The sequence below is a fragment of the Gavia stellata genome, chromosome Z (assembly GCF_030936135.1).
Source record: "Gavia stellata isolate bGavSte3 chromosome Z, bGavSte3.hap2, whole genome shotgun sequence".
NCBI classification, from domain to species: domain Eukaryota; kingdom Metazoa; phylum Chordata; class Aves; order Gaviiformes; family Gaviidae; genus Gavia; species Gavia stellata.
Window position 1 is genome coordinate 19,329,633 of NC_082637.1, and position 27,532 is coordinate 19,357,164.

Sequence of the window (27,532 nt, forward strand, 5' to 3'; positions counted from 1 at the left end):
TCTTTTTTAGGAAAACGACAACACCAACATGGGTCTCTAGAATCATGAAAGACTGGCAAATACTTTTCACACTGGCAGCAGTCTGTGGTGGGTTGACCTTGGCTGGACACCACGTGCCACCAAGCCGCTCTATCAGTCCCCTTCTCAGCAGGATATGGGGGAGAAAATAAGATGAAAAAAACCTCATGGGTCAGGACAAAGGCAGTTTAATACAGCAAAAGCAAAGGCCGTGCACGGAAGCAAAAGAAAACACAAGATTTATTCTCCACTTCCGATCAGCAGGCGATGTCCAGCCGCTTCCTGGGAAGCAGGGCTCCAGTACACATAGCAGTTGCTCCGGAAAACAAACATCGTAAATAATGAATGGCCCCCCGCTTCCTTCTTCTTCTCTTAGCTTTTATTGCTGAGCAGATGTCGTATGGTATGGAATATCCCTCTGGTCAGTTTGGGTCAGCTGTCCTGGCTATGTCCCCTCCCAAGCTCTTGCCCACCCCCAGCCTACTGGTGAGGGGGGAATGTTGGAGAGACAGCCTTGATGCTGTGGGAGCACTGCTCAGCAGTAGCCAAAACTCTGGAGTCTTATCCACACCTTTCTAGCTACCAATACAAAGCACAGTACTGTGAGGGCTGCTATGGGGAAAACAAACTCCATCTCAGCCAGACCCAATACACAGTCAACAGTTGATTTAATCCTTGGTACCAATAAAATCCTCAAAGCTGCGAATATGAAGCCCATGAATACACAGCAGCGAGCTCCCTGGTGTACAATAGTCTCTGGCTACACTTGTGCACGCTCCTGGAATATGTAAGGCGCTCCTCCTGCTCCAAAAGACCAAACATAATGAAAACCTCTTGTTTATCACCAGTTAATGGCAGTCTTTTTAAATGACTAGCAGCATTCTGTTCAGATTATGCTGTATGTCACTTTAGATGCATGCCCCAAAATAGTTGTCTTGGAGGAAACTGGTTAAAAATCTCATCTTCAGCTTGGGATATAGTTGGTGCAACATGACTGCTCTGAGCAGTAATACAGCATGTGCCCCAGCCTGTTGTGTAAACAGTGTGCAGGATTAATAGGCTGTCACCCACAAGGCTGCAGGTGGAGAGGCTGAATGCCTCTGAGAGAGAACTAAAATATCTTAAAAGGGAGAAACTTGTCATAACTTTGAATTTACATCAGTTCGTCCAGATTTGTTTGTGTTTTCAAAAGGATACAGAAATTAAGTGGGATAGATTTTGCTACCACATACCATTATAATTATAGTCCCATAATCGTATGTAACTAGCATTTCATAATGATGGTGATATTGATGTTTAGTATCAAATATTTATCCAACTCTAACCTTTCTACTACACGCAAACAAACATCGTGCAGAATCTGAGAGGCTATGAAAGCACCTCAAAAACCACCTATAAAGCAATTGCAAAGTACATACTAAGCCACTTCTAAAATAATATGATGGCATAAACATCCCAGAGGTCTTACTGATCTTCAATACCTAAATGCTAGAGTGCTTTTAATAATAGATGAGTGAGACATAAATATGCCATGTAATACTGTATTATCCTAAATAACACCTATAAATTGCCATGTGTAACATAAAATTGAAATATGCTAATGGAACATTGTGCGGATTCTTCCCAGTAAAAGCTGTCAGGAACTTGCCAAAACATTAAAACTGACAGAGATGAATGAGAGAAATTAATTAATATTTAAGAATATTGCTCATCTTTTTATTTCACACTTGTTTTTGCAGCAGGTTCTCTCAGGCGCTTGTGGTTGGGTTCCAATCCCATGCGCTGATCTTTCCCACAAGCACTTGTCCTGCTGAGGTCATCTAGAATCTTTCCATTATCCTGCTCCATTCCAGAAACTACCATTTTATTCACATTGTCCATTCTGGCACTTGTCATGTGTCTTACTGGGAGAATGGTCATGTCCTGCACCACCCTGCTGTCTTCATCAAGAGAAGGGTACTTGGGTCTTCTTCTCACCTTGAGGGCCTAAATTTGTCATTGCAGTGCTGTTTCTAGGCTAGATCTAGGGTAAATAAACTATCAGATGTAGGAATATTATATTCGGATGGAATGAAGAGAGTTAAGTGAACCATGGCCTCATATGTTATAAGGAAAACTATTTTGGGAAGTTGTGACTGGTGGTTAGGGCATTGGTCTGCCTTGGCTGAGAAGAGAGCAGAGCTGCGGCACAGATTGCTGCAAGTCAGGAAGAGCAAGGACTTGAGCCTGCTTTTGGCTTTGTTCCTATTTTTAATAAAAACAATTTAGAAACTTCAAAATGTTTCATGAGTTTGAGTGTCTTCTAGCCAATCTTGCTCAAATGCTTATAGGTGTTTCATACCGAGGGAAACAGACAGAGTTCGTTTCTTTTCCTGCTTGTAGGTACAGACAGGCATTTACTGGGGGAGGCACAGATGCTTTCTTTAAGGGTAGCTGATTTTTAACATGAACTGCGTGTTTCAGGTTGGAATTGTTCAGTATGGACAGACGGTAGTCCATGAATTTTTCCTGAATACATACTCGACAACAGAAGATGTGATGGCTGCAGCCACGAGAATACGCCAGCGAGGTGGCACACAAACTATGACAGCCCTGGGAATAGATACGGCAAGGTACGTTCACAAAATATTGTCCTGCATATGCTAGAAACAAATATAAACAGATACGGCGATGGTTCTGATTTTATAAATTAAAAATATGATGTGGCTGACATCTGACTTCATTTTAGCTAAGCAAACAAAATTTAGGAGGAGGGTGGATAAACAGACTCTGTCCAGCATCTGGAGCAGTTGTACATGGCACCCTGAAAAGACAGCTGTCTCTTCAGTCGAGGAAATAGGGAATGAGAAGAGACATGGAGCAAGGTTGTGGTCCTAAGCAAAGGGCTGACAATCTTTGATGTCTACACAGAGCAGGTAGGAATAGTGCGGGTAGAGAGATGAAGGAAAATAAGTTTTTCAGAGCAAACAGGAAAAAACAGAGCTTTTTAATGTTAATATGCCTTCATTCTGAAGTTAAGATTATTATGGGGTTTGAGCTCACACTTGTCAGAAAGCCTAGAAATTTTATATCCGAAGTCTTTGAAGCTTCTGGATCATTGAGAGCTTAAAGATCTGTTGTAGCAATAGCATTATTTAGAAATGCTTCCTTTATGAGAAAAATGAAATCTGACTTTTGCAGAACAAACAGTAAATGCAAAATCTCTCAGATTATTTTCAAACCATACGATGTCGTCCTGGTATTTTTTTTCTTTTCTACCTTTTTTTCCAGCATGACAGCATGACTTTATTCCGTAAAGACTGCATTCGCCCTTTCCAAACAACCATTTAGTGAAATATGCATCTTTCTGATCAACTATCTGATTATCTGACCAAAGTTTTGTTGATATGATGTCTTAAAGCCAGTGAAATTCTTACATATTCACCAGTAATATTTTCCTTAGATACAAGTAGAAGTCTGAGGGAGTCTGAACAAGTTCATGAAAGTAGAGCCAGTTGAGAATTGCCAAATACTCAGAAACCACATGTGGTTCAGAAAGTCCCTGAGCACTACAAACTGTTTCAGGCTTGTATATACAGAAACTATCAGCGAAAGCTTCCTGTGTTCTTGAAGTCTTCCTATCCAGCCACTTTTGGCCATCGTCAGCAGTAGATCTTAGCTTTCACTCCTGTGGCCAGTCTTACAGTTCTGTGGTATTTTTCTAAAAAGAGGAAGCCCTGCTTCCTTCCTTTTCCTCCAGAGCCCTAATCCAACCTTGCCTTTTCTGGTCCCCTTCAGAGTCTGGCTGAGCAGCTGCCCAAAACCTCAGTGCCCCTTTGCCCATCTGCAGCTGTAGAACTTAACCAGTCGCCCCCATCTGCCTCCGCTCACCTGCAAGCTACTTCTGCCACAACCCCAACACCCAGTTTTCTGTAGATGTGCAGAGGTGTGCTGGTAGCTGAGTAAATACTTTGAACACTTGAAGTGCTGCTGTAGGGTGGAAATAGATGGGTTTTTTCTATGTGGGTTTTGGGATGGGGGGGTGTTGGTTGGGTTTTTTTAAGCTGCCAAAAGCTGTTTTAAGGTGCCAGAAGTTTACTTGGAGAGGGGAAGAATTCTTCACTATCCAGCATTGTATTTTCTGCTGTTGCTCTCAAATGAATAATGAATGAATGCTTATGAAACTCTTTGGCTGTGAACTGTCATTTAGCTGCCAATTGTTGTTGTTTGTATTTGTTCATGATTAATGTTATATCTCCTTTTCCTGCTTCTTAGTTAATATAAAGTCTTTTAGTTTACGGTTGGTTTTGCAAATATGATGCATGTGCTAAATGCTCACATTGCCTTTCTCCAAACACTTTATGCTCCCTTTAGGAAAGAGGCTTTTACTGAGGCTCATGGTGCACGAAGAGGAGTACAAAAAGTAATGGTTATTGTGACTGATGGGGAATCACACGACAACTACAGATTAAAAGAAGTGATTGATAATTGTGAAGATGAAAACATTCAGAGATTTGCTATTGCTGTAAGTAAAATTTAATGCAAAAATTCAGAATCTTAAAAGCATATTTCATCTTCCAAATGTAATTTCTGTTTAAAAAGTTCATTTCACAGAATCTTTATGGAAATATAATCATTCACAGAGGAAAAAAGAAAGAAGCTGAAAAAAAATATTAAAAATTTGCTTTCTGATTTTATAGCACATAAGAATAAGCAATCCATCTGTCTACCTGGTGATGACAGGTGTGTGTGCATGTGAAGAAAAAGGAGAAAGACTTTGAGGGGCAGTATAAAATTGAATCCTTTTTGTTAAGAGCAATATTGAACAGAGTGGATTATTTCAAATCTTCTGAGCAATTTCTATAGACACATTACCTACTTTAAAAAAAAAAAAGCAAATGTAAACCATCAACAAAAAACTGGTTTATTACAGCTGTTCTGCCTATTTCTCTTTGTTTTGGTACAATGAGGTGGTATAGAACTGTACAGTTCTATACAGAACTATATAAATTCTATACAGAATGTATACTACATTCTATAGGATATATACTACATTCTATACAGAAACTCTATACAGTTAAGGATGTTCTCTTTAATTTAGAGAAAGACATCAAACAAAAGTTGAATCCAGCAGCACACAAATTTTCAGTGGTTTCTTTCGTAAAGCTAGAGATCATTAAAGAAAAAGTTATCCATTAAGCTGGAATAATTTTTAGCAATAAAATCTCTGTCTAGAACCAAATTTTGCAGTGTCCAGGGATGCTAGGATATCGGAGTTTGGTTTTTATTTCTCTCCCAAAGCAAGCTAAGTTTATAGAGCACTTTTTTTCCTATGAAAAATGCTTGTCAGTCTGGGAATTGGAGAAGTATGTCTTTTGCTCTGAGGCATCCTGAGTTTTTACAACAGTGGTGTTAAAACTACAGACCAAATCTAATGTCTTGTACTGTGATGGAGTTGTTAACACTGAATGCAAGTGTTGTTGTTATATGTATTTATAGGGCAAATCTGCACACAGAAAAGAATTATCCTATGTCTAATTAACATGTCATTAATTGCTCATATACCACATTATGACGAGAACTAGTGGTACCTATGCAGAAGCCAGTGCAACTGTGTATTCTGGTTTGAGTGTTGTTGTGTTGGTTTTTTCCTAAATTAAGGCCTACTTCCAGAAATCATAGAAGAAATCATTAAAATTTTGTGAAGAATGGGAAAAAAAGGACAGCTGAGGATAGCAGACATTACACCATACAGTTGCTTTGTTTGCTGTTGTTGATATTTTCAGAAAAACAAGTGAGCCCTCATACAATTCTGTTCTCATTGGTAAAGAATGTTTTCAAATCATTTTGAGGGAGGTTTTAACAGAACAAATTAGGTAGGATATAATTTCCAAATATTCTCTGACAACCTGCCTCAAAGGTATCTTTTAAAACAGGTTATAAAATGTATCCTTGACTTCTTTTTTTTTAAATTCTCTTTAGATTCTTGGCAGCTACAGCAGGGGAAATTTAAGTACTGAGAAATTTGTAGAGGAAATAAAATCAATTGCCAGTAAGCCTACTGAAAAGCATTTCTTCAATGTCTCAGATGAATTAGCTCTTGTAACTATTGTTGAAGCACTTGGAGAGAGAATATTTGCCCTGGAAGGTATGATATTATTTAAAATTTTACTTCATGCATGCATTACATCTGCTTTTACTTTCCTTTGCAATGTATTGTGCTGCATAAAATGTGTTATGCAGGTATTTTTTTCATGCTGATCATAAAAATATTTTACAATAGACATCAAAAGCATATATAATGATGTGAAATATATTCAGATGGATTAGAGCCTGTGGGGACAATAGCCAAAAAGGGTAAGTAACCATCACCATTTTAGCTGGGGTAAATGTGAAGTTGCCTTCCCTTAGGTAAAAAAGTATTGCCAGACCATATCCTGATTACCCCATGATCATGTGTTTGTCTACCTATACCTTTAGGTTCTCTTTTTGGTTAGTTATTAATTACAACATACTACTTTGCTATTCAAGTTAACATGGACTTGGTGTATAGAATTGACAAGGTGTATTTTTCCTTTGGAAATGTTCATGATACTCAGATTTTAGCACAGAAAAGTCATTCTTTCATAATGTCTGCTTTCATTCTCCATCCAAATTAGGTAATGCTGTCCAAATCTCTCTTTGTTTCAAGCATATTACTGGTAACAGAAGACTGAGTTTATTAGTTATAAATTATACTGGCCAACTCTGAAGGGATTCCTGTCAGACAAAGAAAACATCCATCTATTTCAACATCTCAACTTTCCAAGTAGCTGGAATAGTGTAGTTTCCAGCTGGAACAAAAGATAATGTTGACTTGAATGTCAAGAAGTAATACAAATATGAGAAAATATTTTAAAGTTTTTTAAGTTGGAGCTGTATTTCTCAGACATATTTAGGTATTTTTTTTAGTGTACTGTTTAGCTTGACCAAATATTACTATTTTCAGCTGATTATTACTAAATATTTTTTCCAATTCATATGTTCCTATCTTTTTACTTTCTGGAAGATTTTGTTTCCTCACTTTTGAAACAAATTCATTTGAGGAGAATTTAATCTCTCTAAAGCCCAAATTTTAGCCTCCTTAAGCACATTGACTACTTCAAAGTTCATTGAATAGGGTCCCTATTTACTGGGAAGAATATACTTTCAGTGGAAAAACAGTCGTTCAAACAGAAATTGAAAACTTAGTCCTCAATTTTTTTTGTGCTTTGTACTTCTAGAAAAGTGAGCAAAATCATTGTCTTTAATTAGCAGAATAAAATCTGTTAGTTAAACTTATTAAATATAATGGATATAGAATAAAAAGTTAATCAACCGCTAGTCATGACAACAGGTGAAGGATATAAGACCTAACATGACTGAGTTTCTGGACATCTGAGTACTCAAATTCAAGGTTTCATGCCATAGCTCAACCCTTTGACCAACCAGATGCCACTGGAAGAGACAGTCTCACTTTGTCACACTCCACCTTGTCCCTTTTAGCAATCAGTAGCTATTAGGTAGTGCCTGTCTGTCACATGAAATCCCAGCCTCCACACAGTGGAGTAAATTGTCCTGGCTTGAACTCCCTGCTGATGGGGAATGCTTTATATCATGAGCTCTAACCTGTCCATTGACTTTAGTAATTCCGTCCTCTAATCATAAGACAAAATTACAAAACATTTGAACATTAAACAAGTTCTGTAACTTAATAAAATAGCCAAACAAATGTAGTTATGTTGACAGTGGTGAAACTGTTTGATTAAATTGTAGACATGTTATCTGTCTATATGATAGTCAGCTCTTGAGATGACTAATCCTCGTCATGTCTTCCAGTATTTTGGTACTTTAAGCATATCAACAAGTTCTGCAGTACTACTTGAATTCAGTAGTAGGTGCAGTAACAAATATCTACTTCTTAGATATTATTACTTTTTATTTAACATAAACCTATTGTAAACTCTTAGGATAATTGTGCCTTGATATATTTGCCTTATTTTCAATTTTTATTTTATGTAGACTTGGCTGTATTACAAAAAATATATATTTGAAACAAAAAATGTGGAAAATTATTTTCATCCACACTGTAAGAGATGAGCTAGGTAATTTCACCACTCCCAAAAGGCTTCTTGTTTTCCAGATTTTCAGTAGGAATTCAGAGTCTGTGCTAAGAGTTCTGTATAAGACACCTGTGATATGAGATAGGAAATTTTGCCTCCTCCACTTGTGGAAGTCCCAGAAATCACATAATCTGGCTGCAAGGGAAGTCAGAATCGAAACTGGAAATGGGATCTTAGCTTTATGTCAAAACATAACAAGGTTGAGTTGCTCTAATGGGTTGGTAAGACTGGAGCTAGAAGACGCTGACTAAACAAGTTTATGTTGATTCTTCAGGCATGGTTTCCTGTCCCTCCCAAAACATTTCAGGAGCTATTCTAGATTTGCAACTGTGTCCATGGAGGCATTATTGTGGCAGGGGAGAAAAGCTGATTAATCCTGCCCCATCCAGCATTCTGATGACAATCCAGCGTATTGGATGTGTGCAATGTAGAAAAGATTTATTAACCCTATACACTGTAGCTGAATTAAATTCTGTGCATAACATGAAGGTCAAAGGAACTCTGACTCTTGAAATTCTGTATCGGAATCTCTTTAATTTCTCAATCTAAATAGCCCCCTGGTAGTATAATAGTACATTTTATTTTTTTTCTTGGATTTCTTGTTTTATTTTTGGTTTTGGCCTTTAAAAAAATTCAAAGGAAAATTGAGAGAGAGTTGAAAAAAAAATCAAATCCAACAAAAACTCACACTTGACAGCCAGTGGATTTTTACATGTAATCTTTTTCATATGCCTGTGTGTCTCATGGCATGGACTTCTGGTTTTAACAGCAATTTTATGTTTTATCCAACCCATAGGCAGGCATAAATGTTTTTTCACAAAATACCCTTTGTACAATGCTTGGCAGTTTGAAACTCAATGGAAAGTCAGACTGGGAGCCGTTATCTAAGCAGCATTCAGAGCTGCACATGCCAACAGTACCAGCATTGTCCTCTGCCTCAGACTGTGAGAGTCCTGTCTTTCTCAGCTCATTAAGAAGCATCCTTTACTGCATGAAAATATTATCAGCAAATGCACGACTTAAGAGTTTTATGCTTAAAAAGGACCATAATTTTTTCAGACGTAGCAAAACAGCTACATCTTGTGAAACATGATAGCTTGTGTTTGCGTGTCAAACATTTTGTGTTTGCGATCATGCCTCCTTCCTATGCCTGGCCATAAATCCCAACAGTTAGCAAAGACATCATGTCTCAGGGAGCAGCCTCTGTGGTTTAGTTGCTAAGTATCAAAAGTTCAGTATTATTTAATAATCCAGATGCCTGAAATTCATGCAGCCATGGGTTGTATGCCTCAGTTTCATTCACACAATTGGAGGTTCACCTCAGCACTCAGCTGGTAGCAAATTGTGAATGCTTCCTGGACAAGCATCAGAGCAGATTTCATAGTTCCTCTCTACTGCCCGTTACCATATCTTGCTCTCAAGGAGGAATCAATATGCAGAATATAGTTACCTTACTTGTAGTGCATAAGGTGGCAAAATAGTCCTTGAGTATTGCTTTCAAGTAGAGGAAGAGGCAGACCTTTCTCTTCCTTGATGATATTTCAAGTGTACCTGGGAGCAAAGCAGCCCATCAGAGTTTTATAACTAGCATATGACTACCTGACAAGATACTGAAATTAGTACTAGATCACCTGATACCTTTTTTATTCAAAGTCCCTTAAGAGAATCAGGAAGATTTTCATGTAACTTTCTGAGCAAGATTATAGCTCCCAAGCCCTTCCCTGAGGCTTATGAATCTTGGACAGCTGAGATTTTCCTATGTTGCTTTTTGCAAAGGTTCATACAAACATCAAGTGTTTTTCATTTAAAGTTCTAGCAGATGCCTATGAATTTTTAGTTGCTTGAATACCAGGCCAGGGTTACATGGCTGGTGTTTTATTGTTCACTTAGCTCAAGTGGAAAATGGCTTAACCATATTAATCAAACATTCCAAACATATTTACCATCAGCCTGAGGTTAAATCTGGTCAGTTTTAGCCCAGAAATATTTGTTGGACAAGTTCTGAGACGTGACCTTAAAATGAAAACTCTCATACTTAATGGTAGGACTTAACACAGATTTAATTTCTGTATTTATTATAAAAATCTATGGCAAACTATATTCACTGAATAGTCTAGTTAATTATGCTATCCTTTACTATCATATGAGCATTTTCGTTACATTATTCAGGTACTTCTTCAGATTGAACCTAATTTATTTTTGAAACTTATTTTTTCTGTTTAATAGCAACAACAGATCAGCAGGCTGCCTCATTTGAAATGGAAATGTCTCAAGCTGGTTTCAGTGCTCATTATTCTCAGGTAAACAAACTGTTTGAACATAGAAGTTCTTTTACAAAGTAGATTTTTGTTGGTGGTGGCATGAATTTGGAATGAGTATTTCAGAATTCTTTGCACAGTCCTGTTTGCTGTTGGAAGTTTTGGAGTTTCCCATAATCCAGTTGTTTTTTGTAAAATGTATGTAAAGAATAATTATAAACAACAAAAGCTTAAGAGAATAAGTACCTTCTTCACATGAACTCTAAATTTAATGCTCCCATAGCACTTTCTATCAGGAGAATAGTCTATAATATGTTAAGAAGGACAGAAAAGGACTTTTTACCATAGCCTGTTGTGACAGGTCAAGGGGCAACAGTTTTAAGCTGAAAGAGGGTCGATTAAATTGGATATAAGGAAGAAATTCTTTACAATGAGGGTGGTGAGGCACTGGAACAGGTTGCCCAGAGAAGTGGTGGATGCCCCATCCCTGGAAGTGTTCAAGGTCAGGTTGGGTGGGACTTTGAGCAACCTGATCTAGTGCAAGTTGTCCCTGCCCATGGCAGGACCATTGGAGTAGGCGATCTTTAAAGGTCTCTTCCAACCCAAACCATTCTGTGATTCTATGAACTATAAAACTTCTCTCTAAATATTAATGTATAAATTGATACTGCATTGTACTGGTGAAATTGAGACAGAAGATATATAAAAACGATATTTCTCTCACGGATATGATCTGTATTATTGGTAACACAACATATTCTGAGCTATGTTAACACATTGAATACCTCAGTTCTCAGGGGGTAATTATTATTAAACTGGGATGCAAAAGTTCCTGGGAATTTGCATTAGCAGAAAATCACTCCCTATGTATTTTATTTGTTCTTGAAAAATCAAAAAGTATCCATTGTGATGATCCACTCAGTGTACAAAAATGAAATCAAAATTTAACATGACATCAAAAGTACTGGGAAGAGTTAAGCTTGAAAGATATGAAAAAGTAGTGACAGTGCAAAAGAGCACAATAGGAGAGGAACTGAACTGGACAAACACCGAGCGATCAACGACAAACTGATGTACATAGAAAAACCTTCAACATGGCTTTGTATACAGCTCAGCATATCACTGGTAAAAAAGAGAATAAAAGACCAACAGTATGATTTAACATAAATACTTTATTGCAGAAGTACTCTTCATTCATTTTTACTCTCTGCATGACATTACACATGATACTTCAGATGGTGTATCGTACCTTAGAAACAAGTAATATCCTGATAGGGAATACAAGCATTATAATTACAGAATCACAGAATCATTAAGGTTGGAAAAGACCTGTAAGATCATAAAGTCCAACCATCAACCCAACACCGCCATGCCGACTAAACCATGTCCCACAGTGCCACATCCACACGTTCCTTGAACACCTCCAGGGATGGTGACTCCACCACCTCCCTGGGCAGCCTGTTCCAGTGCTTCACTGCTCTCTCAGTAAAGAAATTTTTCCTAATATCCAGTCTAAACCTCCCCTGGCGCAACTTGAGGCCATTTCCTCTCATTCTAGCACTAGTTACATGGGAGAAGAGACCAACACCCACCTCTCTGCAACCCCCTTTCAGGTAATTGTAGAGAGCGATAAGGTCTCCCCTCAGCCTCCTCTTCTCCACACTGAACAACCCCAGTTCCCTCAGCCGCTCCTCATAAGACTTGTGCTCCAGACCCCTCATCAGCTTCGTCGCCCTTCTCTGGACACGCTCCAGCACCTCAATGTCCTTCTTGTAGTGAGGGGCCCAAAACCAAACACTGTATTCGAGGTGCGGCTTCACCAGCGCTGAGTACAGGGGCACGATCACCTCCCTGCTCCTGCTGGCCACACTGTTTCTGATACAAGCCAGGATGCCGTTGGCCTTCTTGGCCACCTGGGCACACTGCTGGCTCATCTTCAGATGGCTGTGAACCAGCACCCCCAGGTCCTTTTCTGTGGGGCAGCTTTCCAGCCACTCTTCCCCAAGCCTGTAGCGTTGCATGGGGTTGTTGTGACCCAAGTGCAGGACCCGGCACTTGGCCTTGTTGAACCTCATACAATTGGCCTCAGCCCATCGATCCAGCCTCTCCAGATCCCTCTGCAGAGCCTTCCTACCCTCCAGCAGATCAACACTCCCTCCCAACTTGGTGTCGTTTGCAAACTTGCTGAGGGTGCACTCCTCAATCCCCTCGTCCAGATCATCGATAAAGATATGAAACAAGACCGGCCCCAAAACTGAGCCCTGGGGGACTCCACTTGTGACCGGCCGCCAACTGGATATCACTCCATTCACCACAACTCTCTGGGCTCGGCCGTCCAGCCAGTTTTTTACCCAGAGAAGAGTGCACCTACCTAAGCCATGAGCTGCCAGCTTCTCCAGGAGAAGAAGCTGATTAAGATTATTTATTTGGTAGAGCCTATTCTTGAAGTTCACAAACAACTGACCTGCTATCATCAGAACCTCACTTCAGAAGTGGGCCTTCAGTCCTTGGTGCATTGACAGACTCAGGGTCTCTGGTGTCTGTCTTATCTAGAAGGCTACATTCATGCCTTTAGGCAAGAAATGTCAGCAAAACATTCCTCATTGACAAAAGGCTCTTGCACAATACGCAAGACTCACAGATTCAACAGAGAAAGGTTCAAGCTTCTGAAAGTATGTCTGGGAAATGTAGTTAAATGCTGTATTCTCTGATTAGCTTTGCTAAATCCCTTTTGTCTTTTTATCTGGCCTGGAAAGGTGGGATGAAGTTGTAGGAGGTGTGTTTCATTCTGCTGCTTTTCCTGAATGGCCCTTTTTTTTTTACTTCCTTTAAGTTGGGTGCATTTTTAACAAAAAGTTGGAGACATACTATGATTGTAGGGGCCATACTATAATAGGAAAAGCAGTGCTAAATACGTAAGTATACAGGAAGCATTACCCAAATGTGATTATCGTGATTAATGAACATCTAAAGATGGTTCACATAGAGAACAGGCTTTTTGTTTTTCTCTGCATAAGGATTGGATCATGCTTGGAGCAGTTGGAGCATATGACTGGAATGGCACAGTGCTCATGGTAAAGGACAGTGGTATTTCAATGCCAACTAATGACACTTTTCGTGACAGGCTTTCGGAAAAAAATGAACCCCTTGCAGCCTATCTAGGTAAGAGAAATAGCTCATCTTATAACACTTTTCAACAAATTCTACAAGACCTCTCTCAAATCTCATTCACAGAGCATCTTCTGGAATATTATCTTATATTCTAGGAGCCTGGGAAAATTTATAATGTATGGACATGTCTACTATATGATTTTCTTATTCTTTTTAAAAAAATTACTACTTCTACAATCAAAAAACTAGTCCAAACACTTACAGACCTAAGTATATCTAGACTTTCCCCAATAGGGATGTCTAAGCTGTTCAGAGAAGATTTCACAGATTCCTCTAGTATTCTTATAAATTTTTTCTATGCCTTGATATTTATAAAGTTTTATACAATATTCAGTCTAAATCTTTGCTTAAAATTAAACTGATTTCTGTCACTCAATGAACAAGAACAAAGACAGTTTACCACTATCTTTTTTATAATAATTTTGCGTATTGGCAGCCTATTGTTTTCCTCTCAGCCTTTTCTACCAAAAAGCATCAGTGGCCTTGCTTTCTACAGCTCATGGTTATGTTTGCTCTGTTATCTCATTTAAGCCACATTTTCAATGATGAAGAGTCAACATTAGAATAATTTCTTTTTTTTTCCCTAAGTACACTGTTTGTCTTCTTTGCAGAATGCCATTAGCTATTTTTTTTTATGTCTCAAATTTGGTAAAGTTATTTTAAATTTAGATCCTATCCTCCGTCATACTTGCAACCCTGCCACTGCTTTGATTAATCTGCAAATTTTTTAAGTCTTCCTTCACCCAAGTTGCTAAATTGTTGTTAATATTGAACAGACCTAGGTTCAAAGTGCCCCCAGAATCATGTTTGGAAGACTCCGTCAGTTTGACAGTGAGCTGGTGACAACTGTTCTTTGAAAGTAGCTTTTCAACCAGCTATTTACAAGTTATTTTATCAGTACCATCATATTCTAACACTGTGTGAGAATGGCAAAGTGAACACGACTCACCAGCTTGTGAACAGGTTTAATAACACAGTGGTGCTCATGAGTCTGAGACTGTAGGCAAATACACATTCAGCCCTTTAATTAACTGCTATTATTCTCTAGCATAAGTAGGGCTAAACATCTCATTGTAGAATAAGCCTTAAAAAGGGTCTGAATCACAGCAAGTATTTCTGATGCATTCTGTGTGTACTGCATCTTGGTTTCTTTTCTGCTTCCTAGGATATACTGTGAATTCAGCATTGACACCTGGGGTCGTACTGTACATAGCAGGACAGCCACGATACAATCACACTGGCCAAGTTATCATTTATAAAATGGAGGGCAGAGAGGTACAAGTACTTCAGAGGTTAAATGGAGAACAAGTAAGTATGCATTCATGATTAACATACGAGAGGAATATGGCATCAGAAATAGAAATAATGTTTTTAAATAAGAACTCTGCATCAGAAGAGCAAATGAAACTGGGAGCTGTAAGCAAGATCAGAAGGAAAGGCTAGGTAGATGCTCTGGTACAGTAAGTAATGGAAGGTGGACTCTACAGTAGTCAGAGACCCTTGGAAATTTTCTCTTCAAGGGTTAAACCTTCACCGGTGTCAAAGTGGTTGTAGCCATCTCTGTACTTTTGATTTTCTTTGTCTGCTGAGTGGAAGGGGTATGTCACTGTCAGGAAGTGTGTGCGACAAGCAGGGTTCTGCGTGAGACTGTCAGCTGGGATAGCATGAAATATTGAATAGCTGCTTGTTATATTGAGTAGCAGCTCACTGAGTGCTGTTCCTGCAGGAAAAAAACTCCATGTAATCACATATATAAAGATGGTAGTGTAATATTATGCACATGAGGGTTGAAAGACCTGCCTACTCAGGTCTCCCCAGGCTGCAATACAAGCTTCTTTCAGGAGAATTCAGGTTACCTAATTTTCACCTATAGCTTTTGTCTGCAACTGCTTTTGTCCACCATCCTGCCTTCTTCCCCTGGCAAGTTGAGACCATTGATTTTGCTCTTCTTTGTATTATTTTTGGGACTGAAGAGAAAACCAGGCTCCCCAAGACACTTCTATTCAAATGCTGTCTTAAGAGGTCCTACTCCCCATAGCAGGTAGAAGACACCATTTGTACCTTTCAAACTCAGGAGAGTTGAAAGTTGAATGAACCATTCTTAAAGAAAGAAATCTGACAACAAACCCTAAAACAGCAAACAAGCTTCAAAAGCAAACAGACCAAAAAGACCTTCTAGGTAGCAAAGAAAATTTCTGCCTAATGGTTAACATTTGGCATTGTTGTAAGCAACCATAAAACAGGTCTCTGAATAGGAAATGTTGCATGATGTTGCTGACTCTGTCTCTGATTTATACCTTACATTTTCCTGCAGATTGGGTCATACTTTGGGGGTGTTATTACCACAATCGACATCGACAGGGACTCATTTACAGACCTTCTTCTTGTTGGAGCTCCTACATATATGGGAACTGAGAAAGAGGAGCAAGGGAAAGTATATGTTTATGGTCTGAACAAGGTAAGGATGATGTTTATTGACCAGGAACAGAACATGCTCCTTACTGCCTTCATATCATTATTTTAAAGAAATACAATAATTTGAGCTGGGGAAGATGACCTGTTGAAAACAGAGAAAAGTGATTTTGACAATTGAGAGTAAACGACAGATTATTTTTGAAAACTTTCTTCTCAAACTCTTGTTTTCTCAGCTTTTTTTCTAATGGATTATATTATATAGATAAGCACTATATCCTGTGAGCTGCAATATGGCATAGGTGCACATTTATAGGATTAATTTTCTATCACATTTTCTTTTTGCTTTCACGGATTACGGAACAGTAGGGCTTATCCATCCTAAAAGTGTGTGCTCCAGTATCCTTGTGACTTGCTTACCAACCTAGAGCTAAACCCCATACATCCAACAGCTTTTAAACATGTCACAACTAGATCGAGGAATATGCCAGCTACACCTCAGCTTCTTAATTTGATAAGTCGCTCTTTCCAAGGTCTATGCATGCTTTTTCTTCTTTTTTTCTTCTTTTAGTCCAGTACCATTGTGTATTGTTGTAACAGTTATCAAAATATGTCCCAGCAATGATGGTCTCCTAAAATACCATTGCAAGAAAAGGACCTGAAGAGACTGGATCTATGTGAAAAGGAACTCTTCCAGTTTCTACATGCATGTTGCTAACAACAAATTGCTGGTGAATAGGGTTGGCGAGAAAACAAGAATTCCATGTCCTCCAGTAATGTGAGGGTTTGAAATTTGATTTTCCTGTGCTTCCTTTTATCCATCTCCAGATAAAGGAGATGCAGCAACTGCTTGCTGCTACTAATCTCTAACATGGAACTCATGGGACCAATCTTTTGGAAAGATTGGTTACATACCATACCGTATGTGTGGTTTTGGTCTAGGATGCACACTGGACCAGAAGAATATATATGTTAGGCCATGGAGTATGAGTCTACTGAGGACAGAATTCAGTTTATGTGAGAGATATGCCGTCTTTTGTTCTGGGATAACAGTATTGCCATCTGTGTTTCATCAGAAACTCGGCTTACTTCTCAGATTAAGAGAATGCCTTTTTAGAAGAACTCTTTAGACTGTCTTAGGAATGAAGTGGTTTACTTACAATAACATCCAAATATTGTTATGATACTACACTTTCCTTTGAACCTCTAACTTCAAGAAATATGCAGAAGCATCTAGATGCAGAGAGAGTGAGAATGTCTTTCCCACTCACTGCTCAGAAAGAACATTCAAATTATAGTTACAGAATCACAGTTTCTACAGTGCACTCAATCACTAGGAATGGGATGTAATTTTTTCATTTAATTCATCAGGTTGTCTTCTGGACAGGAGCTTTTAAAAGCCTGCATTGCTAAAATGTTGATGGAAATCCACAAACTCTAAATCTCTTCTTTCACAGACAAAGTTTGAATATCAGATGAGTCTTGAGCCTATAAAGCAAACATGCTGTTCGCCATTAAAACAGGACACCTGCAAAGTTCTTAAGAATGAGCCTTGCGGTGCACGCTTTGGGACTGCGATTGCTGCAGTGAAGGATCTCAACCTTGATGGATATAATGACATTGTAATAGGTTCTCCCTTAGAGGATGATCATCGGGGAGCTGTTTATATTTATCATGGCCGTGGCAACACAATCAGTAAAAAATATTCGCAGGTATGAAGTAAAACTTTACAAACTGGCAGCCACTGTAAGTGTATGTAGCACAAATCCTGTTTTCCAGTGTCTTCCACACACAGACTCAAACTGTGGCTTCACCTGTCATGACAGCTTCTTTTTTAGAATGCTCTGTACTTTTAAACTCAGCCTGATTTAATGGAATTTTACTCTAATGTAGGAAATATATTTGCATATTTTTATTAGAAACCTGAAATGTTCTGTACAGTCAGAAAAGTAGATGTTTTGCAATTCTGAAGATTTATAGTGTGTTCATCACCATGGTAACCATTTTAGAAGTATTGTAATGAAAATTTAGTATATTTAAAGAGTCTAAAAGCCATCTATAACTGCCAACAAATGCATCTTGAATGGTCTTATAAAATCCTTCAATATGCACCGTATAAACCTCTTAATGCTTTTCACAGCGTATTGCATCAGGTGGAGATGGGGAAAAAGTTAAATTTTTTGGCCAGTCTGTGCACGGAGAAATGGATTTAAACGATGATGGGCTGATTGATGTCACCATTGGAGGCCTTGGTGGGGCTGCCCTCTTCTGGTACGGATACTCCCAGCAGCTTTCAGGCCAGAAAATAACTATTTGTCTTGGGATACCGAAGTATCTTGCATGCACTACTGTTTGGACTGTTGTGAGGATACTGCTTTCATCTCATGCTTTTACACCAGCTGTGAATCTTCATATTTTCATGTCTCTCTGGAGGAACAAGTATACAACTTAATGGATAGCAGTAATAAATAAATAAATACAGGAATGTTTTAGAAACCTTGTTAACCTAGTATGAAGACCTTGTCCTCCTAGACCATATTCAAAATAGAAACTGATTTCACTTGTGGCATTAAGTAAAATAGAAAAAAGCCCTAAGTGTTCTCTTTTTCACCCTATATTGTGTATTATCTTATTAGCAATATCAAGGACAGGTTCAAATGTAAAGGGGTCACTAAGAAAACTCATTTGACTTCCTAATAGAAAAACTCTAGTTTGACTCCAGAAAATCTTGGAAAAATTTAACTAAACTTTCTGGTTAACAGTGAATTAGTTTTCTTTACAAAAGAGCGTGATTCAGATGACACAATGAACAATATATTTTTTAAGGGAGAAGAGAAAAATACCAGTAAGAGAAATAAACAAGATAACATGTAATACCTCATTTCTAAAGCACAACTAAAACCATTTCTCTCTCTGGTAAGGCAGTTGCTCAGCCAGCTCCTTGCTTTCCCTGTCCTGCTGTTCCACCTAACTCACGTGCTAGATCATGAAGTTTGTCAGGTCTTGCTACCATCCTCAAGCTGCCAGCTTCTCCTCACCTTCATCTGGTAGCTTGTCTTTCTAAAAGCTCTGGGTGTGAACGCAATGAGATGCCCCTTCACTGCATGGTTTAGATCACAAATCTGAAGAAAGCTGTTTTGCCAGCTAAATTTTCTGCTGATTTAGTACATCCATCTTGAGGCCAAAAGGGAACAGAGCCAGAGCAAAGGGAGAGGCAGGAATGCGTTGCAGGGACAGGGGTGAATAGAAGTTAAAGTGAAGCAAATTGGTAGTAAATCTTAGTCTGTTTATCTACCCACAGCCTAAGAGATGGCACACTACCCTCCAGCTCGTGTATAATATGTTCATCTGTGGATACCCTCGTGGATAGGTCTGGGCCTTCAGTCTCTTTTAAAATGGGACTGGCTGTATGGAGTTGCTTAAACGCTTTTGAAAATATTTCCCTTCATCTGGTATCTGTTCTGAAACAAGTACAGCACTGTGGAGAAACCCTGTGACCATTTTCTCTGTAATTTGTTGTTTACCGGTACTTTGTATAGAGTGTATATTTAATTATTTGTCTAGACTATCACATATGTGTATTTTAATGTTGAATGTTGCACATTTTGTAAGTTCATTCTTAAGTTAAAAAAAGTTGCTGCTATTATTTTCAATGCACTTCCTTTCTTTGTGTTTTTGTTAAGGTCTCGTGATGTGGCTGAAGTAAATGTTTCCATGCAATTTACCCCCAAAAGCATCAATATCCAACAACAAAATTGTCAGATAAATAAAAGAAAAACAATATGCATAAATGCCACAATTTGTTTTAAGACCAGACTGAAGTCGAAGGAAGATACATTTGAATCCAGTAAGTAGATAAGCACTAAACTATGGAGTCTTTACACTATAAAACTGCTATGCTTGCATTTGTTTATTTCTCCAAAAATGGAAGGCAACTCTTCTAAATTCACTATTCCAAGTGCATTTAAGATACTGGGGGAAAAAAGAATGTGTAGAGGCAAATTGATTCATAATATTGATCTCAACTTCCTTTGCAGATCTGCAGTATTGGATTACTCTTGACTCACAAAGACAAATATCTCGAAGCTTGTTCACAGAGAGCCATGAGAGGAAAATGCAAAAAAATACAACTATCAAAGCATCAGAATGTATTAAACATAACTTCTACATGTTGGCAAGTAAATCATTTAAAGTGTTTTTCTCACGTTGACATTATAATAATCCAAAAGTATTCCACTAATTGTAAATTGGACAACAAAATCTGCATCCAGAATTAATCCTAAGAAGTGTACATAAATAGGATTTATATATTTTGTATATGTAGATATATATAAACTATTTACTTATATGTACAGTCTTTGTCTCTTTGTTTGTGTCTGTCCTAAGAAAGAGCATAACACACTTAGTGGAACTAAGCAGCTATCATGGTTAATAGTTTAGGTGCACTCAAAACTCAGCAGGAGCATGTGAGCTGGAAGTCTAGTTTGCATATTGGTGCAATTCCTCGTACTAAAATGTAGTAAAAAACTTACAAATTATGTTTGGGATAGAGACTACTCATTCACTGCAAAACAGAAATGTAATTAGGAACTGTGAGTATGAAATTGCCCAGACTGTAACTAACGTGCAGGGTGAATGGAGGAGTAACCACATTTAAAATGTTTAGCGACTTCTCAGCTGTGTCATAATTCAAAACTAATGATAAATGATGCCTAGAATTTGCTTGAATATGCCATACATCTCCTAACGGCAGGCCTCAGTTTGACTTCATGCAAGATGATACCTCTGATGTTCATCTTACTGATCGTTTAAGCACAACTAAAAGAGAAAGTCTATGAGTTGACCATTCTGACATTCTTAAATGAAACTGTGTTAGATATGCTCAGGCTATGTGATATTTTTATGATGAGATGAGATACACAAAAACATCAGTAGATATTTATAAGGATTGGCTTGCATATTAAATGCTTTATCATCAATTGCAAGCATTCAAATGCGTCTCCAGCAAGGATGGCGATGGTGTGACTGAAAAATATTTTACCTCAGCATTGTTTGGGGTTTTTTAACCTCCTTAGATATTAAAGTGAATATCCATAATAGCAATTCCTCTTTCTTTATGTTCTAGGATAAGCCAGACTTTCAGGACTCTGTAAAGGTTTTGCTAGAGTTCAATTTTTCTGATCCAGAGAGTGGACCTGTCCTTGATAGCAACCTGCCAAATTCAATCGCTGAATATGTAAGTCAGCAAGATTCTGTATTAATAACCAAAGTATTTAAGGTAAAATTCATGGCCTGCACAAGAGCTGACAGTATTTTCCACAAATTGGCTAAAGAGGGAGGGTCGTTGAGCCTGTCCTGAAGATGTTTCCTCTAAATGAGTCGTAAAGAGTGAAACCCTTGATCCCATGTGTGTGGGAACCAGCCTGGGGTTTTAAAGCTGTCCAGAGTTAACTGAAGATAGAAGAGAGTACAGGCAATTTTATTGTTGTTTTTTACATAGATAGAGCAAGGGAATGTTAGTCATATACTTTGATGGTGCTTGGCATCATTCGAACTTCTGCTATTGCCTCTTTTTCTGATCTAGATTAATCACTTAGAAAGGAATGAATAGAAAGGTTATGTTTCATCTGTGCATTTTACAGGATATTGGCATGTTTAACTGATTAATATTATGGAAGACGTCTTTGATAGTAAAACACAAGACTTTATATAAAATTAGATACTGAATTAAAATGCTAGTATTTAATTTAATAATAAATGTAATAAAATTGAGAATAAAAATACTGTTGTTGCAGATTCCTTTCACAAAAGATTGTGGAGCCAAAAATAAATGCATTTCAGATCTTGTTCTGAATGTAAAAGCAAGCATAGCTGGAGACAGGTAACTACACTGGATTTACTTTATCACTTGATATCTGTACAAAATTTCTATGTAAATTATAAATTCTGTAGTCTAATAAGATAATGCTGTGGCATAATTTCCAAATCAGAAACAATATAGTCTGGACACTGAAAGAAGTTCTTCTTTATGTTAAAAACAGATTCAAAAGTTAGGATGTCCAACATTCTTACTTTATTTTACAGCTCTTCTCCATTTATTGTAAAGTCACGCAATGATAAGTTCACCATCCAGCTCTCTGTGAAGAACAAAAAAGACAGTGCCTATAATACCAGAGTTTTGGTTCAGTATTCTCCAAATATTATTTTTGCTGGCATTGAGGTAGGAATTTTTCACATTATCACATTTATCATAACCTATATTGCTAGAGAGATCTGAGGAAGCCTTTGTATTAAGCCTGAATTTCATTGCTCTGGCATCATCTCAGTTGATTGGAAGACATTCCCTGCAAGTGCTGTCCTCACTTATGCCTCTAAAAGAGTGTATTTATTTTGACCTGAGTGGACTCTTGCCTAGCCTTCTTTAACTACAGGTGCAAGTTTCACAAGGACACTTAGACAGTAAGTGCCTGCATCTTAGATGAACATCAGCACCATGAATTGTCTGTACATCTGTAGAGCCAGAAATGCCTTGTTATTTTTCAGTACAGCTCCTGAGCCTCTAGAATTCTCCTTTTGCATGTGTATAGAAAAAGCACTGTCTTGGTAGGGCAGCATAATTCGCTGCCTGTCTCATCCCTACCTATTTCCAAAGTAGCTGTTTTTCTTCCTGCCTCAGTAGATACGCTACGAATTCACCTCAGCTCAGGTAGGAAACATTAGGAGAAGTTTGTTTTCAATCAACAGTCCTGATGTTGCACGTTAGGAGAAGTCAGGGATCCATAGCACTGTTGCTGACCCTGTGGCAATAATTTATGGAGTATGAATGTCACTTTTATGCCAAGTTACGAACACATTTACAAAATTACAGGTAAAAACTGTGTACTTGTACATATGTTGACCTGCTAGACCCCATGACTAATTTGCATGATGTCCAGTTTGTATATAATTGCTAATGTTCCAAACACTTTCACTGAAAGGGAATAATGGCTACTAATTGATGTAGATCTCCATAGGAGGAAATTGTTTTGCAGAAGTTGTGGCTTCCTATTTTTGTTCCAGTTCAATTAAGACTTTGACTCTTACGATGTTTTGACGATGAAATGTGGCAATGGTATATATGTTCAACAGGCCCTTGATGCCTAGTAAAAATTTAAAAAGAGTTTGCACAAGGTCATGACTTCACTTTCTTTTTTGTTTAGGATATACAAAAAGATAGCTGCGAATCTAATCACAACATCACCTGTAAAGTGGGATATCCATTTCTAAAACCTGCAGAAGAGGTAAAAAGTTCCCCTGCATCCATGTTCTCCTTACTCCATGTTGTTCTAAGGCTGGGGCAGTCCTTATAACCTCTGAATTTCTTTTCTCTTGTGTTCACCCCAAAACCTGTCCATGCACATTTCCCAAGCTGTCCTTGACATGAACCGCACTGAGCCAGATAGGAAAACATCAGATCTTCAGTACCTGGGCAGTCAGCTGTGGTATGTGAGGAGGTAATAGGTAATAGGCATATCACCATTCTTGACACTGTCAGAAGTCAAGTGGTACACCTGGCCACAAGGGTCTGTCGCAAAGTGTTTAGGGTATTGGTTAGGATATACTGGTAAGACATTAGATGCTGTGGCTTTCCCCAGGTTGCAGCCTATGGCTTTACTTATTTTGTCTATAAAATTTAGTCAGTTGGTTGAAAAGAGAATAAGCTGGTATGTGTAAATGTACCCTGGATCTGCCAAAGCCAGACATCAAGACTTCACCTCTGCTCAGTGGAGAGTGAGAGGCCTTTCCAGCAAGCAGTCCACTTAAAATCGAGCTCCAGCTTGAACAGCTCCAGTGATAAGTCTGTGTCTCTTGCTGGAATAGAGAGGGAGCTATAGCTAAACTAAGCCTTTGAAAATGTGCATCTAAGCCTCACTTAAATAGTTCTGATATTGAATTAGGAAATATCTAATAGCATGCAGATAAGACCAACTGTCTTTCCTGGCAGTTTCTTGTCTGTTCCTCTGTCATATCAGGTCTGTGTTGCAGATGCAGAACAGAGGGAGGATCAGGAGAGATGTCATCTTACATTACCTCTCACATACACATTCCAGCTTCTGTCTTGGACTTGTAGGAATTAAGTCAGCTGTTACTTTCTTGCAGTCAAATAAGCATACCACCCAATGCCAGTGCCCACAATGCTCCATTCCCAGCTTTATTGGATTTTTCATATTTTCCTTTCATGCTTTGATTGTTAGTTTGTCTGTAGCTATAGATCCCTAAATTTAGACATTTCGTACTCTCCTTTGCAATCAGAAATCAATTAATCTCTGATTCACTGATAAGCATCCCTAATACAGAGGCTTTTTAAAGCCTCTTTCTGGCTCTTTTTTTTTTTTTTTTTTTTTTTTTTTAATAAATATGAAGAAATATAGAAGACAACATTCTTTGGGTCACTTTGTAATAAAGATTTGTACACATTAAAGGAAAAATAAAACTCTGAGCTGAAAAATCCTGTACAGTAGCAAAAAGTAAAACTTTTGCTTCATAACAAATTACCCTTAAGTATCAGGACATGAAGACGGACGTGTTTGCGACAGCGTTCCCAAATTTTATGTAGGGCCAAATTGTGGCAGATTTGCCCTAGTTATAAGGAGTAGGGAATTTTTGTGAGACCTAGTAGTCCTTTATTTACATTATAAACATTTCTGTTCGGTATTCTAGGTGTTTCACTATATATTGACATTCCATCAGCCTTCTATAGGCAGGACCTGGCAGTCCTGGTGGACAACAGGATGACCACGAGCCAGCAATGTGCCCTTGGGGCCAAGAAGGCCAATGTCATCCTGGGGTGCATCAAGAAGAGTGTGGCTAGCAGGTCGAGGGAGGTTAACCTCCCCCTCTGCTCCGCCCTGGTGAGGCCGCATCTGGAGTACTGTGTCCAGTTCTGGGCTCCCCGGTTCAAGAAGGGCAGGGAGCTGCTGGAGAGGGTACAGCAAAGGGCTACCAAGATGATTAGGGGACTGGAACATCTTTCTTGTGAGGAAAGGCTGAGGGACTTGGGTCTTTTTAGTCTGGAGAAGAGAAGACAGAGGGGGGATCTTATCAATGCTTATAAATATGAAGGGGTATGTGCCAGGAGGATGGGGTCAGTCTTTTTTCAGTGGTGTCCAGTGACAGGACGAGAGGTAACGGGCACAAACTTGATCATAGGAAGTTCCATCTAAACACGAGGAGGAACTGCTTTACTCTGAGGGTGGCAGAGCACTGGAACAGGCTTCCCAGAGAGGTTGTGGAGTCCCTTTCTCTGGAGATACTCAAAAACTCGCCTGGACGCATTCTTGTGCAACCTGCTCTAGGTGAACCTGCTCTGGCAGGGGCGTTGGACTAGATGATCTCCAGAGGTCCCCTTCCAACCCCTATCATTCTGTGATGCTGTGACAGCTCATCTCCACTGTAATAGCCAGGCTTTGAAGCTTTGTTTCTTCCACATTAGAGGGAAAAAGAAGATTTTGATAAATTGTTTGCAAGACCAGTTGTTTTCTACTACAAATTATTTAGCTATGTATTTCTAATATCCTATATAATAAGTTTTACTGAGGCTTCTCAGTTCTGAAAATTTGAGGCTTCTGTTTAATACGTCATAGCTATTAGATTTCCTTCTTGGTTGGGTCAAATTCAAAAAAGTGGATCCATTCATAGAAAAGTATTAAAATGTGAATAAGGATTCCATAGATAAAAGTAGCAAAAATTTGCTCATTTTGCATCAGATCAAACCTTATTAGTGTGCTTTTTTTTTTTTTTTTTGCTTTTAAAATGTGTAATGTATTTCTCTAAACAGATTTCATTCAAAATATCATTCCAATTCAATGCATCGTATCTCCTGGAAAATGCTACTGTTCATGTATATGCAACAAGGTTAGTTGCAATCATTACTTGTTTACTTTCTGATTTTTTTTTCTTAGAAAGCTCTACAGCTTTGTGTTTCGTAGTAAAACAAGGATGACTTTTCTGAACTCGTAAGTGGTTAAACAATCTGTAGAGCTGGCAGCTTTACAGATGTACTCAGTCCAACAGTGGACTGAGTGGACTAAATAAATAGCTCTTTGTCTCTAGAGCTTGAGAGTCACAAATGAGTCATAATTTTCAGTAGTTTTGCCTTCAGAAAAGGTTTATTCTCTTACAAAGTTACCTCATACTTTAGCATGAATCACAGTTTATGCTAAACAAAAAGGTCTGGCCTTCAAAGAGCAAGAGCACTGCAGAAGTTGTCTGTGACAGAGTAAAGGAATGCATTTGCCCTCAGTGTTTGCTGTCCCTGCAAAATCCAGGGATGGTGTGAGAGTACTTTGTCCATTTTCATTGTCAATTGCAGTCTGTAATTCTAATAAAGATGCGTCTCTGAGCTGGAACTGGTGCAGGACTTAATTTTTTAGTTACTGGAAATAGTCTTTTGAATTAATTTTTAGGAGATAGCAATTAACTGGAAATGAGTGGTGTGTTTTCTACCCCAGAGCTGTAGGTATTTCAGTTTCTTAAGATCCCTTTCCACTTCGTAGTCATGTTGCGTCTGCACAGTCTGATCTGAGTGGCATATGCTGTTTTATTTTAGTGACAGTGAAGAACCACCTGAGACCTTGAGTGACAACAGAGGACACGTTACAATTCCAGTAAAATATGAAGTAGGATTAATATTTGTAAGGTATTGATGCTTCTCTGTACTTTTATTTGCTAGCACAGTGAATATCAGGTGTTCAAAGAGAATATAGTATTGTTTTGTTGTTGAGCTGTGCTCAGTATCTACAGATGACAGCTTCTAGGCTCATGAACAGGAAGCAGAGGCTTCAATGAGAAGAGCAGTCACATGAAATAACAGAGCAATTACTGTACCTATCTTGCTGTATCTCCATTTTATCTATTTAAACTAGATCTACAGTTTGCAGCTTTTGTTGATTCTTGAACTTTGCTCTATTCATTCAAAGGCATTTCAGATACATAAGAAAGCAAATACTTCCAACTTCCTGATGGCCATGAGTTTGTATCGCTATAATATTGCATGGTGTGGTGTTTGATTTCCAGCTTCAAAAATTAACCTTAATTTTAAATTCTGAGGGCGTTGTTTTTATCAATTCAGACATAAACTTTAATGCAGGTCTTGTAGTACACTTTATCTTCAGAAACAGCTAGAATTCAGTTAAATTCCATCCCTGAAATACACTATAAATACTATCAGTAGACTACATTGCATGGTGTGCAGGTGTAAATAATGAATTCAAATTCATTTTGGATGCATTTCATGGTTCAAATCCAGCCTTTGTTTGTCCCATAGGAAATAAGGTTGAATTTAGAACATGCTGGTTTTGTTCTCTTTTTACTCGGTTCTGTCTCTTATAGGACCCTGCCTGTTTCATGTGGCAATACTCAGGATAAGGGACTGCACAACTAGAATAAGAACAGCAAAATCAGGCCCTGATGTATTATTTTTGGGAACAATATTTGCTCATTTTGTAGTTTTATCTGAACAAAACATTTAAAATGTACATAATAAAAGGTGAGTACTACTCAGAAAATGGATGA

The 27,532-nt window shown here is 38.3% G+C and overlaps 1 protein-coding gene across 1 annotated transcript in view; it reads left to right on the forward strand.

Moving 5' to 3' along the window:
* The window catches only part of ITGA1 (integrin subunit alpha 1), a 76,224-nt gene that overhangs the window by 37,076 nt on the left and 11,616 nt on the right, over positions 1 to 27,532 (forward strand). Inside the window, exons 7-23 of the mRNA XM_059833304.1 lie at positions 2,482 to 2,630; positions 4,372 to 4,522; positions 5,980 to 6,145; positions 10,365 to 10,438; positions 13,414 to 13,558; positions 14,733 to 14,875; positions 15,882 to 16,025; positions 17,437 to 17,691; positions 18,120 to 18,250; positions 19,663 to 19,826; positions 20,017 to 20,153; positions 21,105 to 21,215; positions 21,775 to 21,860; positions 22,064 to 22,199; positions 23,179 to 23,259; positions 25,797 to 25,873; positions 26,568 to 26,657. Of these exons, the coding sequence (XP_059689287.1) occupies positions 2,482 to 2,630; positions 4,372 to 4,522; positions 5,980 to 6,145; positions 10,365 to 10,438; positions 13,414 to 13,558; positions 14,733 to 14,875; positions 15,882 to 16,025; positions 17,437 to 17,691; positions 18,120 to 18,250; positions 19,663 to 19,826; positions 20,017 to 20,153; positions 21,105 to 21,215; positions 21,775 to 21,860; positions 22,064 to 22,199; positions 23,179 to 23,259; positions 25,797 to 25,873; positions 26,568 to 26,657 (2,240 nt within the window). The remainder of the gene's footprint in view (positions 1 to 2,481; positions 2,631 to 4,371; positions 4,523 to 5,979; positions 6,146 to 10,364; positions 10,439 to 13,413; positions 13,559 to 14,732; positions 14,876 to 15,881; positions 16,026 to 17,436; positions 17,692 to 18,119; positions 18,251 to 19,662; positions 19,827 to 20,016; positions 20,154 to 21,104; positions 21,216 to 21,774; positions 21,861 to 22,063; positions 22,200 to 23,178; positions 23,260 to 25,796; positions 25,874 to 26,567; positions 26,658 to 27,532) is intronic.